Source organism: Pangasianodon hypophthalmus, chromosome 7, assembly GCF_027358585.1.
Source record: "Pangasianodon hypophthalmus isolate fPanHyp1 chromosome 7, fPanHyp1.pri, whole genome shotgun sequence".
NCBI lineage: Eukaryota > Metazoa > Chordata > Actinopteri > Siluriformes > Pangasiidae > Pangasianodon > Pangasianodon hypophthalmus.
This window is the reverse complement of record NC_069716.1, coordinates 12360627-12380349: the sequence shown is the minus strand read 5'-3', so window position 1 is coordinate 12380349 and position 19723 is coordinate 12360627. Positions and strand designations below refer to the sequence as shown.

The following is a 19723-nucleotide window of genomic DNA, read 5'->3' as shown; positions in this document are numbered from 1 at the left end:
TTTGGACAGAGAAAATGGAGATATTCAAAAATAATTGTGTGTTTTTACACTTTGTACAACGTTGGCAACAATTGCAAGAGACAAAGTAAATAAATGCCTGACAAATGACGCAGCCCAAAGCTTCTGATGTTTTCATGCACGCACAGTGTAGGGATATAAGCATTTTCAGTTGTTTCAGTGTGGATGAGCAATTTTTTGAAAACGCTTGAAAACGCCAGTGTAGACGGAGAGCGTTTTAAAACAAAAATGCAGTTTTCAGATCTATCCGGAATAAGGTGGACTTAGCCAGAAAAGGCCTTTCCTGCTATAATGTTAAAAAGCAAAGGATGTTGAGCTCTGAAATCTGATATTTGAACAGATGGCTTGCCTCATTTGTTCTGTAGAAGAAACTGTGTATTTTCATTATTGTTATGTATCCCTATTAATTTTTTTTCATTAATGCATTTTTACTAATGTAAAGTCTGGTGACACCTTTATAAGTGAAAAAATATCAATCATATGTACACACTAAACATTGTTTGAAAAAAGAACTCCTAAAAATTGCACTTCAAAAAAGAAAATAAGAGTAAACCGAAGTCCAGCCACACAAAACTTGTAGAATTAAGGTAACGAATAAATCTCCAATACTAATGAATATACTCCATGTTTAAAAGCACTACAAAGATTTGTCAGTAAAATAATTTAAAAAAAAAAAAAAGTGCTTATAACTATTAAAGTGCTTGACCTAAAATCAAGATAACTTTCTCATGTGATTCCTTGGAAACTGCTGCTTTGAAGTAATGTGTTGCTTTTGACATCTGCAATAACGAACACTGATGAAAAAAAGTGAGATCATATCTTCACTGGATCAACACAAAATTTAAAGCTATGTTGAGGACCATGTCTGTAGGGAGGACAAAACACATTGGTGGCATCTGACCCCAAAGTGGTGTTATGTAGTGCTTGATCCCCAGTAGTTTTTTTTTTTTTTTTTTAAATTGTAAAACTTTTACTGTTTTAATTTTTGAACTAGAACCATGAAATGTGGCAGTAGACCCCATACCGGTTCGCTTTTTTTTAAAATGCAAGATCGTAATTATGGCAGATAGAAATGCTCCAAATTTAGAGTTTCTCCCACAGGTAATACACAGGGAAGGCTTCACACAATTTGTGACCCTGTTAATACACACACACTTATCAAGCCAGCTGTGTGCAACAACATGATGCACAGACCTGAAATTTGTCTCTGGTCATATTGTGCACAATCCCATAAACTTGATAATCCCTGTTTGAAGAAAAAAGTCACAACAGATAAAACAAATAGCATGTAATGGCCGCCTGGGTCCAAAGTGGTGCTATTTTTGTTGTTAGCCAGCTTTTAATGGCACATGTACATCGAAGCAACCGGTGTTCATGTCTACCATCGCCGGACACTGCTAAAATACAGAAATCATCCAACAACCAGATAATCTGCAGATGATATGATGGAGATCATTTCCAGATAATCTGCTGGAGAAGCTACATGATCTCGCTTTGCTGCAGGGACCAGGCCTCCAGTCCTCTGCATCGCCCGACGTCTGACGCTGGTGCCCGGGGGAGGGGACATCGTAAGCCGTGTGCGAGGAAGCGGAAGCGCAGCAAGAGGGCGAGGGTCCGTGCCTAGGCTAAAAACAAACCCTAGCCGGCTGGCTCTCCCAACCATTGCTCCCTGGACAATAAATTGTACTACATTCGACTCCTGCCATACATTCTCACCTCCTTTCTTGCCTCGTTTCTAGTTACTGCTTGTCGATGGTGGAGTTTGTGACTGTTAGATGCAGACCATTTTATTTATCACAGGAATTCACCACTGTCCTTATAGTCAGAGTGTACATTCCCCCCAGAGCTAATGCTAAGGAGGCGCCCTGTGAACTTACACAAGCAACCCCAGCACATACCGGACGGAGCCCCGCCCCACCTCAGCTACTCGGACATCATCTCTGTTATGCTAGTCCCAGAATACCGACCGCTTATCACTCACTCCAAACAGAGTCTGAAGCAGGTGAAAGCCTGGCCAGCAGGAGCCATCTCTGCTCTTCAGGACCGTTTCAAGCACACTGACTGGCACATGTTCAGGGAGGCTGCACCCCATGGCAATTCCACCAACTTGGAGGAATACATGGCATCTGTGACCAGCTACATCAGCATGTGCATCGATGACGATACCGTCTCCAAGACCATCAATACACGCTCCAACCAGAAGTCGAAACCAGCAGTCCTAAGAACAGCGAGGGCCAAACTGTCCCAGGCCATCAGAGAGGCAAAGCATGCACACACCCAGAGAATTCAGAGCCACGTCAAGGACAGCAGCGGCATACGACGTATGTAGTAGGGCATCCAGGCCATGACCAACTACAGGAAATCACTTGCCTGTGACAGTGACGCCTCGCTTCCAGATGCGCTGAACAATTTCTGTGCTCGGTTTGAGACACAGAACAGCGTAGGAAGACCACCCCTCCTCTCAACGACCAGGTGCTGCGTCTAACCATGACTGATGTGAGGAAAACTCTATGCAGAGTCAACCCAGAGAAGTCTGGTGGTCACCATTGCTTCGAGGGGGTCATCAGGAGGCACATCAAGACCTCCTCACTGGACCCCCTGCAGTTCATGTACCATCCCAACCACTCAACAGATGACAACACCCTCCCTCCACCCATCTCCACCTGGAGCTGTTCATAGACTTCAGCTCAGCATTCAATTCAAAAATTACTCTCATTTAGAGAAACACTGTAACATAAAATTAAAAAAAAATTAAAGGGGCTAAATATTTTCAGAATGCACTGCAGCTATGTTTAAAACACAACGAGGCAAAGTTAGTCTGCAAACTACACACTGGGCACACTGGTTAGAAGTGTCATCTGGTAGATGTGTGTCTCTTTCAAAAAACTCTTTCATCCACTAGGCTAATCTGTGCCTCTAATTTGTTGCATTCATTCATTCATTCATTCACTAAACACTAGGCTTGAAGCAACATTGATGAGAAATCTTTTTCAGAATTCAAGAGAAACACTGAATTCCACACAAATATCTCAGCACCTGTACATCGAAAGATCCTTGAGAAGAAAACATTTTTCATGTTGCACCTTACCTGATCTGCAAGCATAAGAACCGTTTTCATTGTGAATCTGCGGGAACAGAAGTTAAAGAGGTCCTCTAGACTGGGCCCCAGAAGATCCATCACCAGAACATTATAGTCTTTTTCTTGGCCATACCACCTACAACAAAACACACAAACAAATAAGCATCACCACACATTCACTGGGTCAAAATGTTTTAGAGTCATATAAAATGGACAAAATAAACGTTATGTTTTATACAATAACCAAACACACTGTACAGTGTTAATTACTCGCTTTGACAAGTAGGCTAACATCACATTTTATTACACTTTCACACAGAAAAATTATAATAATGCAAGCTTCACGTGCATTTAACTCTACAAACTTTTAGGGTTAACGCACCCCTCGTCCATATCACATAACGTCATTTTCTCGGAGTAACTCTGGAAAAATAGAAACGCCTATATGGATCTCTTAGTCATATTCTGATAAACGGAAAAAAGAATATATGGGTATATATGAACTATGAATGAAATATCAGTAAATGAGTCCCCTTGACCAATGATATTCATTACCTCATTCTCTTGACAATGAAATTTTATAATACGTTGCTGAGGATTTGGGAGTGCATCAGCAGATTAAGTCAGAAATCATCCTGGAGAGGGAGTCGATTTACTCCAAAAAAACGTAAGAACACACACACACTGTTTACTTTTTATAAGGAAAGTCTCTCTCACTGTGTTTTCATGCACACAAACATTTTGGTCACTTTTTATAAGGAAAGTGGCTGTTTATTTCTAAGTATCTTTGAGAAACTTTGAAGCAGCAGTGCAAAAGACAAAAAAAATGAACGTCAGTCTCTCTCTCTCACTGTGTGCGCTCAAGTTTATTCTAGGATTTTAGAAACTGCCACAGTGCAAAAGACAACAACAGTGCCAGTATGTATGCATACATACATACACACCCATACACACCAGCCGTAACATTAAAACCTCCTGTCTGGGGACTCATGTGGTACCATCAAGCAAGATGAGCCCACCGATATATTCAATTTATTCAAACATTATTCGAAGTATTTTAAGGGGGTAACAAGCTGCATGACAACCAGACAGACTTCGCCAGCACATGAAGCGCTGCCACCCCAGCAGACAGAAAGATTCCAAGATGGAAAACTTGTTAACCGAAATAAGAAAGAAAGATTAACTCTACCTTATGAGTGCTGGTGACAGATATGTCAGCAATTAAAGAAATTTGTGACCGACTTAAATTTGGTGAATGCAATTCAAGAAAGGCTGGACAATATGGAGGATGTCACCTTAGTCGATGAAGGAGAGTGACATGTCAAATGTCTGGAAGCTATGTAAAAGCACAACAATGTAAGTCTGATCGGTCTGAGAAAGGGTTTGGGGGCAGGTGGAATGATCAGGTGGGTGCAGAAAATCTTATCCGAAGGATCCAGATGGAGAGTCTGAAATTGAGAGTGCACACCACACTCTCATTACCAGGCCCAAGGCAGACTGATCACCGAAAATAGTATTGATTAGGTTTCTGCATTCATTGAATGGCCAAAGAAAAAAGGACAGCAAAGTAAGGCTGGATAGCCGACACGCACTCTACAGACAGGAATTTTGGGTTGACTGAATGAAGGTGGTCCTGTTTGGTATAACTGCTCTATCTTTGTTGTGTCCTCTCTTTTTCCTTTTCTTTTGTTGGCTTGGGGGTGGGGGTCTCTGCAGATTGCTCCTTTTTGTTAAATAACATGGTGTTGCCGAGGGTGGTTTCCGTGTCTGAAATGTTCAATGGTTTCTTGTTAAAATGGAATAAAAGTACATCACATACTGGTACGCCATTCCCCAATAAGAGGCAGCCATCCAACGCATTTGTTTATACGCATGACAGCGTGTGATCCGTTCGGCTTAAAAACAGGTAGTCACATCACGTTCATAACATGGAATATTAACGGTTGTGAAGTTAATAATCCAAAGACATGAAAAAGTTATGTGAAAGATAAAGTGCTCAAATTTAAACGAGACTGTGCGAGATATTTCGTTCATCATTTACAAGGAAACAAAATGGGGTAATGATTTTAATCAATAAACAGCTGAATTTTATAAAGTTGAAAGAAGCTAAAGATGGTCTTGGGAGGATTATATTTATAGAAGCCCTCATTAATGGAGTTAAAGTGATGATATGCAATATATAAAGCAGACTGGGACTTAACAGAATAAACAAGATTCTAGGATACAAAGAGGGGCAAATAATCTTGGCAGAGGATTTTAATCAGGTTACGGACAGGGCTCTGGATAGAAGTAAATACCAGGGACCTTCTATACAAAGGTGCAGGGCTGCCCTCTATATGTTAACAGAGGATATTGGATTGGTTGACGGCGGCTGGTTAATCCAATGGAAAGCGAGTACTCATTCTTTTCTCATGGCTGTAAATATAGAAAGATAGATTTTTTGCTTGGTGTCAAAATATTGTAGATCAGGTAACAGACTGTAAAATTGGTACAATCGCATTAATCAGACCATGCAACTGTGAATTTGGATATTGGATACAGCAGCTGGCAGGAAGGGAAGCTGGCAATTGAATACAGCTTACTGTGACTTATGTTTTATCTGTAAATAGTTCACTAGACTTCTTTTTCACTTCTACAGTTTATATTTTGCATTTATGGTGTTGAAAAAATAATTTTAAAATATAATTTTTTGCAGCAGAGCAATGCAAAAATCATGCAGTTACAAGTCATGAGCTTGAGTTAAAGTTCACATCAAACATCAGAATGGAGAAAAACTGATCTCTGTGACTTTGTGGCATGGATGCTGATGGGCTGGTTTGAGTATTTCATAAGCTGCTGACTTCCTTTTAATTTCACACAACAGTCTCTAGAGTTTACACAGAATGGTGTGAAAAACAAAAACATTAAGTGAGCGACAGTTCTGTGGGTGGAAGCGCGCTGTTGTTAAGAGACGACAGAGAAAAATGGCCAGATTGGTTTGATCTGCCAGAAAGGATATAACAATGCAAATAATAACACTTTACAACTGTGATGAGCAGAAAAACATGTCAGCAGGCAAAAAAAAAAACAAAAACAAACAAACAAAAAAAAAAAAACAAATAAATAAAAACATGGAACCTTGAGGGGAATGGGCTGCAGCAAAAGACCACATTGGGTCTTTTCCTGTTAGCCAAGAACAGGAATCTGAAGCTATCATGGGCACAAGTTAACCCAAACTGTACAGTTGAAGATTAGAGAAAACAAATCACCTGGTCATAAATGAGCAGGTGTACATATGCCCCTATTAAAGTGGACAGTGAGAGTACAACGAACGAGCTAATGTATTGGTGCCTGATGTCACAGTACACCTTCACAGGACTTGTGGAGTCCATGCCTTGACGGGGCAGAGCTGCTTTGCATCTCAGAATGCATTCATACGTCAACTCGCATCACACCTTGAAGCAGATGGGCCACAACAGCAGAAGAAGACTGTCAGATTCCACTTCTGTCAGCCAAGAACAGAAAGCTGAGGCTGCAGTGGGCTCAACAAAACTGGACAGCTGAAGACTGGAAAATGTAGCCTGGTCTCATGAATCCCAACTTCTGCTGAGACACACAGATGGTAGGGTCAGAATTTGGCACCAACAGCATAAATCCATGGACCCAACCTGGCTTGTGGAGGTGGTGAAAGGTGTGGGGAATGTTTTCTTGGCTACAGCTACAGCCAGCTGAGTACTGAACATGTGCATCCCCTCATGGCCTCAATTTACCCTTCTCCTAACGGCTACTTCCAGCATGACAATGCACCATGTCCAATGCAAAAGTTGACAAACTGGTATCATGAACAAGACACCTTCGGATGTGGTAGAACGGGAAAAATCTGCAAGAATTGCATGACACAATCAACATGTCAACACGGATCAGAATCTCAAAGGAATGTTTCCAACATTTTGTGGAATTCATATCCTGAAGACTTGAAGCTGTTTTGAGAACAAAGGGCTAATAAAGGGCTTGGTGTGTGCATGCACACACAGATCAGCCATAACATTAAAACCACTGACAGGTGAAGTGAATAACATTGATTATCTTGTTACAATGGCACCCATCAAGGGGTGGGATATTAGGCAGTAAGTGAACAGTCAGTTCTCAAAGGTGATGTGTTGGAAGCAGGAAAAATGGGCAAGCATAAGGATCTGAGCAACTGTGACAAGGGCCAGATTGTGATGGCTAGACGATTGGGTCACAGCAGCTCCAAAAGGGCAGGTCTTGTGGGGTGCTCCCGGTATGCAGTGGTTAGTACCTACCAAAAGTGGTCCAAGGAAGGACATCTGGTGAACCTGCAACAGGGTTATTGGCACACAAGGCTCACTGATGCTCACGGGGAGCAAAGGCTAGCCCGCCTGGTCCGATCCGACAGAAGAGCTACTGAAGCACAAACTGGTGAAAAAGCTATGATAACTATGATAAGCGTCAGAACACACAGTGCATCGCAGCTTGCTGTGTATGGGGCGGCGTAGCCATAGCCCAATCACCTACCTAAACATTGTTGTAAACCGCTTTACGCAATAGTATTCCCTAATGGCAGTGGCCTCTGCCACACTGCAAAAATTGTTCAGGAATGATTTGAGGAACATGACGAAGAGTTCAAGGGGTTGACTTGGCCTCCAAATTCCTCAGATCTCAATCCAATCGAGCATCTGTGGGATGTACTGGACAAATAAGTCAGAACCATGGAGGCCCCACCTCGCAACTTACAGGATTTAAAGGATCTGCTGCTAAAGTCTTGGTGATGGATACCACAGTCAACGTGACTGGATGGGTCAGAGCTGTCTGGAGTCCGTGCCTCGATGGGTCAGAGCTGTATTGGCAGCACAAGGGGGACCTACCCAATATTATTTATTATTATGAAATCATATGTATTTATATATATATATACACACACACACACACACACACACACACAAGCGGAGAGAGCAAGCCTGAGCTGGAACAATCAAAAACATCTTCGCATTCATCTACTGTTTGAGAGCACTTTGGTTTCCCAGTACAGTACAACAATGATGGACAAAGCGTGGTGGCTCGAACAGTGACAGTGTGCCAATACTGCTCACTGCGACTATCAATACAGGCGCTAATACCACAAAGATACCAACCTATTTGTGAAGACATCACCCAAAAGTTACAGTTACTGAAGCGAAGAGAGAACATGAGTCACAGTAACTGCTTCTCCCCACATTCAGAATGAGCAAAACAATTACCTCGCTCCACAGGGATTTTTATAGCTTCCGATTTTTTGCAGCCCTACTCAGTTATAGAGAACCTTAGACACTGCAGTTTGCTAGGAGCGCTCAAGCCACGTTATAAAATCAGCCAAAAGGTAACAGCCAAACTTTATCACGAAACACAAGATCAGATTGTAAATGAAAAGTTCTCTTTTCCTAACAACTAATTCATGGACATCCAGGGCCAGAGAGAGCTACTTAACTGTTATTGCCCACTACATTAGCAAAGAATGGGAGATGAAAATCCTCATATTCCAGACTGAATGAGTGTTCTCTGTACGAGAGCCACACTAGTGGAGGCCTGTGAGAGTGACTGAGGGAAGCATGATCCATTATATTAAGCTTGTTTTTCCCCTAATATTCAAATATTTGATAAGGCATTTCTGCAGCACAAAGCAACAGAGAACATGGAGACCAACGTTTCATTAGAGTGTGTGGACCCTGAGGTTTTGTTTTTAGTGTTGTAATCATCATTTTATTGAATTCTGAGGTGTCTACTTATAGTCTACAAATATTTTTGTTTACTTTATTATGAACCATAATAACGTTTGCCAAACATTCATAAGCAACATGTAGTTTGTTCATCATGTAGTTTGTTCATTGGATCTTGCACTTTCTTGTAGTATTCTTTTATTACTTTAGTCTACTAAGAAAATTACTTGTGCCAGTCTTCTCTTCAACAAGCACTGTTGTCATTTCTGTTGGAACTAGAAAATAATAATAGCAAAATTTATGTTGGCATTTCTTTTCTAATTCTGTATGTATTGTGGGACAGAAATATATTGTACCCAATACTTGTGGAAGGGATTGCATCAGTTTCTGCTAGGAATTTTTGGTGCTCGTCACAGTGTCCAGGAATTTAGCTAACAAATGACTACAATTCTGGTCATATGTTAATTATTTAAAAACACTGGAGTTTTGGGCACCATCAAGTAAAATTAATGTTTAATTAACATCTCTTGCATACAGTCAACATTTACATTATGATGTTGTTCTTTCGGGTACTCCCAGTAGGGGACGCCACAGTGGATCCGGTTTATGCTCCGCCTATTTGATTTGGCTCAGGTTTTACGCCGTATGCCCTTCCTGATGCAACCCTCCCATTTTATCCAGGCTTGGGATTGGCAGTGGCTGGGTTTGGTGCCCGACATGGGGCTCAAATCCACGACCCTGAAGAGGCTAGCTCAGTTGGTAGTGCATGAGACAGGTGCCACAGTCAACATTTAAACAAACAAATAAAATAGTCAACAAGCCTATGAACACAACAAGCAGCTGAGAAAACTTTCCACTAACGAAAATTATTAACTATCCGTGATCATGTTCCTCGATGTCTCGATCAGGGTGATCAGAATCGTCTACTTTTAGGAAGAAACTTTTAAGAGTCAACTGTTTTGCCATTGTCTGTTTAACCACGTGATTGTAAAGTGACTATTTGCTCAATATCTGCAGCCTTGAGTTCTGCAAGAAAGAGGAAATTTGAATTTTGGAACCGCATAAAGTAGTATTTAACTAGGTAAGAGGAAATTTTTTTATTCCAGACTTGAAGAGACTGTATGTGACCGACAGGAATTTTTTAATTCTGTAACTGAATAATATATCTGAATTTTCTGTGCATGTCAGGAGAAACTTCCATCTATAAGAGCAACCAGAAAGCCCGTCCCTCAAACAAATCCCCGTGACCAGATGTGACCAGCGGCATTATCATCATCATAATTTACTCGGATAAAAATGGATGTTAAAGAGAATTGGGAACCATTTAGCAAACAACATGAATCCAATTTTAATTCTGGTCCTGTTTAAAAAAAACTGTAGCTGTGATTTGTTAGAAAACAGTGACTATATGAACAAAGGCTAGCAGCAGGTAAAGATACAACCACAAGTGGCAGAGCACTTAAACGGTTACATTTCAACATCAATTTTTTTGCTTCAGCGTATCATATATATTCATTCAAAGAGAGAAGTATTATTGAACAAAACGAGATGTAGAAAAGATTTCTTTCCTTACTTTAAAAATTTTATGTACTTTATTGACTTTGAAATTTCTGTCCTTTAAGTGAATATTTTTACTGGACACTGTGGCCTGCAGGATCTGAATTTGACAGACATGCATTTTTTTTTTTTTACCGGTCAAATACCTGTATTTGACCAGTAAAGCCTAATTATTTAAAAATTGTCTGAAATGTCTTTGTAAACTGTAGCATTAACAGTACCCTTCACTGGAACTAATGGGCCTAGTCCAACCCCTGAAAAACAGCCACAGCTGTATCCCTCCTCCACCAAACTTTAATGTTGGCACTCTGCAATCAGGTTGGTAGCATTCTCCTGGCATCTGCCCAACCCAGGTTTGTCCGTCAGACTGCCAAATAGTGAAGGGTGATTCATCACTCCAGAGAACACGTTTCCACTGCTCCTGGGTCCTGTGGCGGTGTGCTTTACACCACTCCAGCTGACGCTTGGCATTGTACATAGGGATCTTAGGCTTATATACAGCTGTTCAGCCATGGAAAGTTATCTCATGAACCTCCACATGTACAGCTCTTCTGCTGATGTTGCTTCCAGAGGCAGTAGTGAGTGATGCATGAGGACAGGTGATTTTTATGCACTATGCAGCACTGTGGCCCCATTCTGTGAGTTTGCATGGTCTAACGATTTGTGGCTAAGCTGCTGGACTTCACCTGGATATTACAGACTTAAAGCTAAAACTCTACTGAAATCAAAAAATGACCCTGGGGCTTATACTGAAGATCTTCCCAACACGCTTACCACTGGTTGACTCTTTAGTTTTGAGTAATGATTTATATTCTCACTGTCTGGTGTCACCCAGAAGATGATGGGTTCGATTTTAAATCTGGTTCCTCTCAAGGTTTTTTCCTCATATCATCTCAGGGTAGGGCTGGGCAATATTGCAAATTTTAAAAATCTCAATTTTTTTGCTATTACATAACACGATTATAAATATACTGCATAATTTTTCAAAGATTTGTAATTATTGGAATGGACTTTGGAAAATAGTAGATGTGCAAAAATAGTAAGCACCATCTACAGCAAATAGTGTAAACAGTAGTTCTTTTAAATAAAGAATATTTAGAGAAAGGATATTTAAATTTAAAAAAATAACACTGCACTATTTGCTGTAGATGGCGCTGTTACTATTTTTGCAAAACTTCGTGAACCCTTCTTTCTCAACAGAGTAAATGGGAACAATTACCTTCATGAGATGAAATGTCACCACTACTGAGAAGTCAACTTGGGGTATCCCTCTCAACAATTCTCGACCTCCGAAGAGACATTTGAACTTTTCTTTGCTACGAGCTCAGTCTTTGGCAAAGTGCTGCCTGTTTGTCTTGGGATATCCTTGTTATTGGTTTAAACTTTTAAATAGCATTTATAAATGTTTTAACTAAAACATTTTAAATATGCATATTATATAAACAACCATATACATCTCGATTAAAACATTTTAAAAATGGCATTAAAACATGAATTTGAATTAACTGCGACAATCGGCCAAATCTAAATCTATATCTGGATATCTGTAAAGCTGCTTTGAGAAAATGTCCATTGTCACAAGTGCTATATAAATAAAACTGAACTGAAATGTTGTTGCTCCTAGATGTTTCCAGTTCACAATCATAGCACTTACAATTGACCAGAGCAGAAATTTCACAAACTGACTTAAGTCAAAGGTGGCATCCTATAACAGTGACATTTAAAATCACTGAGCCACTCTACTGCTCTACTGCCATTGTTTGTGTTTGATTTTACACAGCTGTTACATGTTACACACACACGTGTGTGTGTGTATATTTTATATATATAAAATATATACACACACACACACACATATATATATATATATATATATATATATATATATATATATGCACACATACAGTCATGGGAAAAACAAAGTACACCCTCCTTCAATTCTATGTTTTTATTCATTAGGGCTTCAGTAACAATTGTGTGGTCGTCCCCAACTTCTAAACAAACGAATAACCTCAGGTAACAAAAAACAAAAGATTTCAATATGTATTCATTTTTTTTTTTTTTTTTTACCAAAAAGTGAATCAACATTCGTAACCAAGCGGGAAAATATAAGTACACCCTATAATTCAGTAACATGTAGAACCAGCTTTAAGAACAATAACTACATTTTCTGTAGTAGTTTATCAGTCTCATCATTTTGAAAAAATTTTTATCAACTCTTCTAAAGAACATTGCTCCAGGTCATTGATGTTTGAGGGCATTCGTTTATGCACAGCTCTCTTAAGATCCCATCACAGCATCTCAATGGGGATGAGCTCTGGACTTTGACTTGGCCATTCCAATACCTTGATTTCTGTCTTCTTTATCCATTCAGGTGTCGATTTGCTGGTGTACTTGGAATATTTGTCCTGTTGCACGACCCAATTTCAGCCCAACTTAAGCTGCTGGACAGCTGGCCTCACATTCACCTCAAGAATATTCTGGTATAAAGTGGAGTTCATCACTGTCTCAGTGACTTCAAGTTTCCCCAGGTCCTGAAGCTGCAAAACAAGCCCAAACCATCCCTTCACACCTCCTCCACCATTCCTGACAGTTACTATGGAGTGTTTTTGGCCATATGCTGTTTGGTTTTCTCCAAACATGGCACTGTGCATGATGACCAAACATCCCCACCTTGGTCTCGTCAGTCTAAAGAACTTTTTCTAGAAAGTTTTTTCTAGTTCTAGAACTTTTGTAGTTTATTCAGATGTAATTTTGCAAACCTAAGTTGTGCTTCCAAATTCTTTTTGCAGAAGGGCTTTTTCTTAGCCTTCCATACTTGTTCAGTCTTTTTCTGATTGTGCTGTCATGAACATAAACATTCAAATGTGCTTACAGGGGCCTGAGGAGCATTAAACAGTCTGACCTTGGACTGAATTTGTTGGACTGAATTGCTCTCCATTTGTTCTCTGGACTGAAGGCTCTCCATTTGTAAACAATCTTTCTCACTGTAGAATGGTAAATTTAAAATTTTTTGAAGATGACCTCATAACCCTTCCCAGATTGATGAACAGCAACAATTGCTTCTTTGAGATCATGGCTGATGTCCTTTCTTCGTGCCCATTGTAGGCACTTTCACCGGGGGACATGGGTCAGCATGGGCACTCTGAGCAGTCTGTGGCTGCGCAGCCCCATATGCAGCAAGCTGCAACGCGCTGTGTGGTGTGACACCTTTCTATCATAGCCAGCATTAACTTTTTTCAGCAATTTGGGCTATAATAGCTCTTCTGTGGAATCAGACCAGATGAGCTAGCAGTCACTCCCAACATGCATCAATGAGCCTTGGGCACCCATGACCCTGTGACTGGTTCACCAGTTGTTCTTCCTCAGATCACTTTTGGTAGGTGCTAACCACTGCATACCAGGAACACCCCACAAGACCTGCGGTTTTGGAGATGCTCTGACCCACTCATCTAGCATTCACAAATAGCCCTTATCAAAGTCATTCAGAATGTTATTCACGTCACCTGTCAGTAGTTTTAATGTTATGGCTGATCCGTGTGTATGTACATATATAAAATTGTCTTAACAGACCTCGCTTTGTGTAGAGGGGCACTGTTCCAGTGAAGGGCACCTTAGTTCCAGTGAAGGGAAATCCTATACAATTCTCTGCTTCCAACTTTGTAGCAACAGTTTAGGGAAAGCCCACATACAAGTGCGTCAGGTGTCCACAAACTTTGGGCCACACAAACACATACACAAACCACCGGCCTATTTCACACTTATTACTGTATGTCCACACATACAGTTACACATACATCTCTGCAAGTTGCCAGTCGCTTTACTGTGAAGTTGCCAGGAGGCGTTCCTACTACTGGCTGCCACAGTAACATTTATCAGTGGGTGGGGCACCTAGCATTCAAATGAATGGCCGCTGCAAGTCACTGCATGTGTGAACGCCCCTTTACTCTACTTCTGCAGAGCTGAGCTGCTAAACTCAGCCACAAGATACAAACAGAGGCAAAGCACAGAGCCAAGAACTTCAGAAATGCAATGTGCTCTGGAGATTTGGACCAATGAACAAAAAGAGAAAATAAACAGTAGATGCAATACACAAAATATTGTAAACTAGTAATTTCTACAATTTTCTAGTAATATACCGAGGGCAGCTCCGTGTTTTCCATGCTCAGGTGATGTTTATGATTTCTATGTTTGTGCACTTTTTTTTTTTTCCTACTGTCATATTACTGACCATGGACTAGTATCAGTCTTTAAGGATGCATGTTAAATTTACATGGAAAATTCAAAATAATATTTATCTAAAAGCAATAATATTTGCATTTAGAACCTGTTAAAAAGTATGAATAAGGATAATGAGTCACTTCACAATATTATAATGAAGATGGAACTAACTGACAGGTTTGGTAACAGCAATGTGCACTTTTTCAAAAATGCTACACTTTAGCATTTTACAGGCAAAGTGGCTATCCTACTGAACATTTATCATAGCAAAGCTTAATTCAGGACAATTACCTAACCTGTCAGCTTTTGAGCTCTTGGTAAAGGACAGGATGTTTTTCAGCAAGATGTTTTCCCAAATTCATGGTGTTCTTTTGGATTACTCTGACCATCTGCAAGGTAGGCGAAAACCACACTCTTGATTAGCATGTGTAATGTAATTCAAACCCAGGGAAAACATCATCACCGTACTGAACCAAAAGTATTGAGAATTCCGGAATCAAGCTGGAAAGATCTGTTTCGCGTGTCTTCTAAATTTTCGAAATTAGTAAAATACATTTGAATATAAGGTCTATTTTTGGATTTGAGAAGCAGATCATGAAGACAATCATGACGATAGCTTTTAACAGAGCTTGCCAGTCAGCATTAACAGTGAAAATGTTCGCCATGCAGACATTAGACAGCTAATTTGTAAAAGGATTATATCAAAAATGTACCGTTAAATCCACCATCCAGATGAGTTTTCACTACTGCTGCTGCCAAAGTTCCCAAATGGACAGCTAATATAATACCCTCCCCTACGCTCCTTGACCTGAAATGGTGAAAACTTGTCATTTTCTTGTCCCTTTTTAAGCTCTGGACAAGCAGGGGAAAAAAATATTGCACAAACCTAATGCAAACTGATTGTTTTGGCCTTTATTATAAGCACTTGCTGTAGGAGGCATGGCCACACAATCTGCACATCATCGTTAGTAGGTTACATGGTCATATGTAGGCTTTACCGGTGATAGGAACTCAAATACTTACTTAAAAGCCCCTGAAGGATTACTTCTCTGATTTGTCCTTCAAAATGTCAGTGGTGCTTCCTAGAGCATCTCTACACTGCAGTGCATCTCTTTTCTCACATAATATAATGCAATCAGATGGGTGTTATACACATACATACACACACACAAAACCTGGCATTTATTTATACAAGTTCTCTCAGATAAAAGACCACAATCTTTCCAAAAGCAGGATTGTGCAGTCTGTAAAAAATTAATGACATGATTGGTAAACACAAAACAAAATCCCAAGGTACTCTGGTAAAAATTACATTACCCTACCTCCATATGTGAAAGTAATTCCATCATAATAGGGAATTATGAACCAGAAAGTATCCTTGCAGCATTAATATATTCAGCTAAAAAAAAAAAAAAAAAAAAAAAAAAAAAAAAACCATGGCCTCAACCCAATTTCACTAACAACTGGAATGTGGCTCACCCATGTGTTTAGCATATCATTTTACGTTTGAAAAAGTCTACTTGTGACCTCAGGCAGCAGTCTACCAATTTTGAAACCTATGAAAGGTCTTACAGAACTGCATGTAAAAGGAGCAAGGAGTAGCTTTGTGACTGAATAACACAGTCATTGCTATTATCCTTGTTTTCTGATCAGCTGATCTGACCCCAACTAAATAAATCTTTGACAGGCATATAAATTTGCTTAATTACAATTATTTATTTATTTGTTTCAAGTTAATTCACACGTGTTGTAGTCATTGCTGCTACCCATGAGTACTTGAGTACATCCTAATAAATGCCAGACTGTCCTGAAAGACTTTAAGGAAAGGTCTACCGTGAGACATTAATCTCATGATTATTTCATGATAGGTCATGATAGGTCAGTGGTTGGGTGCCACTCTGACATCACAGGGGACACTGCCAGCACAGTTTCAATGCCGTTTGATAGAAGAAGAATCATCAATCTCAAACATAAATAATATTTATCTGGCTAGGCTCTAAAATCCTAAAATTAAGTTAAAAGATGAGATGCTTTTTTCACCAACGGTGGATTTCAACTTCCAGAATACAGTAAAGCTATACAACACAGCTGCACCAAGTTCAGGCAAAGTCCTTATAGCAAAGCCTATCCACCCAGTGGCCATATTGAAAATGCTCCCAGGGCAGTTATTTTCTACTTAAATGGGAAGAGGTAAATATATTAGAAATGACAACACAACCTTTTAAACACGGCTATTTTTACTGGCTGGTCGGGACTTATGCAATATAGCCATCAAATGGAGCGTTACAAGCCAACTCATTCATATTTTAGGCAATGGGATTTTAAGCTCTCTCTACTCAAACCATCTCAGGTTAGGGACATGATCAGCAACCGATCATTAACTATGCTTGGCTAGTTAATGGTCTACGAGATATAAAACATGATGGCTTTCACTGAGTGCAGGGGTATTTAGTATGGAAATTGAAGCTTTCAACACCTATGTGTTTGCTTCAGGGTATACAAAGGAGGAGATAAGACAGGTGATAAGACTAAAAGATGAAAAGGTGGGGATAAAGAATGGGCCAATTCACACTAGTGACACTATCAACTGGCAGTCAAATGGCACTTTTGGTAATGGAGGAAACAGGCAAGCAACATATCAGTGAAAGAAGTTTAAACCAAAAACCTACAATTTCATTTTGCTTTACAGAAATTCAGATGCAGATTTCCTGCAGATCACTTATTAACAAGGCAGTGGCAAAGAAAACTCCCCGAGACAATATGAAGAAGAAACCTGGAGAGGAACCAAGCTTAAAATGGAAACTATCCTCTTCTGGGCAATACTAGATAGCGTGATTAGAAACAATTACTCTTCCACATCTGTATACTATAAAATAAAAATAAGTACTGAGTGTGCTGAAGGTATGTTCAAGATAAGCATCAGGGTCTTTTATGATTGCAGCAGAAGTTTTAGGTACAAGTCTACAGTATCGAAGTAAAATTATCCACTGAAGAAACTTCGCCAAAAACTGTTTTTGGTAAGTGCTCTTTCCAATTATTCTGCCATAATTTACTTTAAGAAATCCTTTAAGTTTTTTGCTGTGTGATTTTTATTTTATTTTTTTAAACTCTGTGAAATACACATACCAGATTTAAAAACAAATCATTCTACACTAATGCGACTGTCAGTTGGAGGTCAAAATGCAGAAATAAACCATAGTTACTCTAAAATTTCTATAATTAGTCCAACTCAAACATTATGGCTGGAGTGTGTGAGACTTCTTTGAGGTAAAATATTTTCCCCATACTAATTTCCAAAAGCAAATACATATTTTTCAAGACCTCTGGGCTACCTACAAAAATATTATTAAGCAAGGGTTAGCTAGTTACTCAGGGGGAGCGACACAGACATTTATAGTTCTGTATTTAAATGTTCATGAGTGTACAGAAAGTGCACACAGTTGCAACACAGAGGACATTGTTTACGTTCAGGGTAAACGATACCAGAGACTGACAAACCCTATTACTATATCCGGAAACTTGCTTTCGACCTCTTTCAGCCGCCATTTTCTAACCGAGAGGGAGGACATGTTGAACAAACACAACAAAAGAGGAGCGGCCATTTGCAACTGGCGCAGATGTAGAGTTTGTCATTTGAACATGTGCCGCATTATTTTATACTAAAACTTATCTTACCTGATGTGTGGAATTCCAACTCCCCCTTGAAGAATTTTATACAGTTTGCTTTCATACAGAAGCTGAGGGTGTCTGGCTTTCTGCGACTCCAGTTTTACAGCGACCTCCTAAATACAAAATATATACCGAAGTATAAATTCTAATAGTATGGTGGATGCTTCAGTGGAGAGAGATTATATAAAATAAATTCAGTTACGTTCATAAGTGGTTGACAAGCATTCGAGATATGAAAGGAAGATTTAGCTACAAATGTTAAATTAAAAACAGATGAATCGCTAGCTATCAAGTTATGAAAGTGAGTCAGCATAAACATCAAGATTCCAACGATAAAAACCTGAGATAAAAGGGCCTAGTTCGAGTCCAAGTTCTACATAAACGATATCTCGAATTAATATTATTAGTGTTAGTACTGTTCACCAACGGACTTTGACCTTACCTCTCCATTTGTAATGTTGATTGCCAAGTAAATGTCACCAAATGATCCAGATCCAATTTTCCGGACAAGCTTGTATTTTCCCCCGACTATAAATTCGGCTTTAGAACCGCTGCTGCTAGCCATGACTTTTTGTGCTTCCTAGAAACTACTCAATCGTTGTAAAATGGCGGCGTTTTATAATGGAATATCTGCGTCTATTTAATCTGCTGGTAGCTATCTAGCTTTCGGTTCTTTTCTCGTGCCCAAATCAGATCGGATGAAGAATGCTCGCTAGTTAAACTAAAACCCTGTCGTCTCTCTATCGTCCCTGGACACTCACGAAGAAGAATATTTCATAATTACGGTCATCTATAGGTGCTCGTCCTGAACTGTATTCCTATAAATCCGTGTAGCTTATTGACCGGTTTTCCGACAGCGTTGTTAAAACGCCGAAAACAACCTAGCTAACCTCTTACATAGGAAGGTGGCTATATTCGTACGGCCCTGTGTTCGACGCGTTCTCTAAACCACCTCAAATTGAGGGGCGATTTTATACTTTGTTTAAACTTATCTCACAGTGAAAATGATACAAAAACGAATTAGACTTATCTGTTGTAATATTAAAGAAAAGTAGTCGCTACTTTTTTCCCAAAGCGCAACCCACTCACTCCGCCATCTTGTTCAGCCGTTCGTCTCAAGCTGATTAACTGGTTCTCTTCTAAAGAATGATAGCCCACTGCTGCAGGCAGGGGAGAGGTTGTGTGATGTCACGGAAACGGATACAATGAATTCGGGAACGCACACGGGGACGTGGCCTTATACGCTTCGTCTGGGGAACACACATTTAAACTTTCATTATTAAAGTATACTGCCTTGTCAAATACTTTTTGATTTTTCTCAATGCAAATATAGCGTTTTTGAAGCTCATAAGGACTGGTACACCCGTGGAGTTTTGTGTTATTTTGCGTGCCTTCATGTTATTTCCGGAACAGCAAGTGTCCCATTTTTCAAATGCGCAAAAAAACATACAAGGTAACTAATTGATTTGCGAGTTTCAAGTGAGTC

General features: G+C 39.7%; 1 protein-coding gene across 6 annotated transcripts in view; it reads right to left on the bottom strand.

Annotated features, from left to right (window-relative positions):
- csnk1a1 (casein kinase 1, alpha 1) overlaps nt 1–19420 on the bottom strand; it is a 47111-nt gene extending 27691 nt beyond the window's left edge. For 2 of the 6 annotated variants that reach the window (XM_026940473.3, XM_026940475.3), the window contains exons 1-3: nt 18680–19418; nt 18244–18350; nt 3107–3233 (exon numbers count right to left, since the gene is read on the bottom strand). In XM_026940473.3, coding sequence (XP_026796274.1) covers nt 3107–3233; nt 18244–18350; nt 18680–18802 — 357 coding nt within the window. In that variant the 5' untranslated portion in view covers nt 18803–19418. Of the gene's footprint in view, nt 1–3106; nt 3234–18243; nt 18351–18679 lie in introns of all 6 variants that reach the window. The other 4 variants (XM_026940474.3, XM_026940476.3, XM_034306172.2 and 1 more) reach the window with 4 other exon arrangements.
- Between the last annotated feature and the right edge of the window lie 303 nt (nt 19421–19723).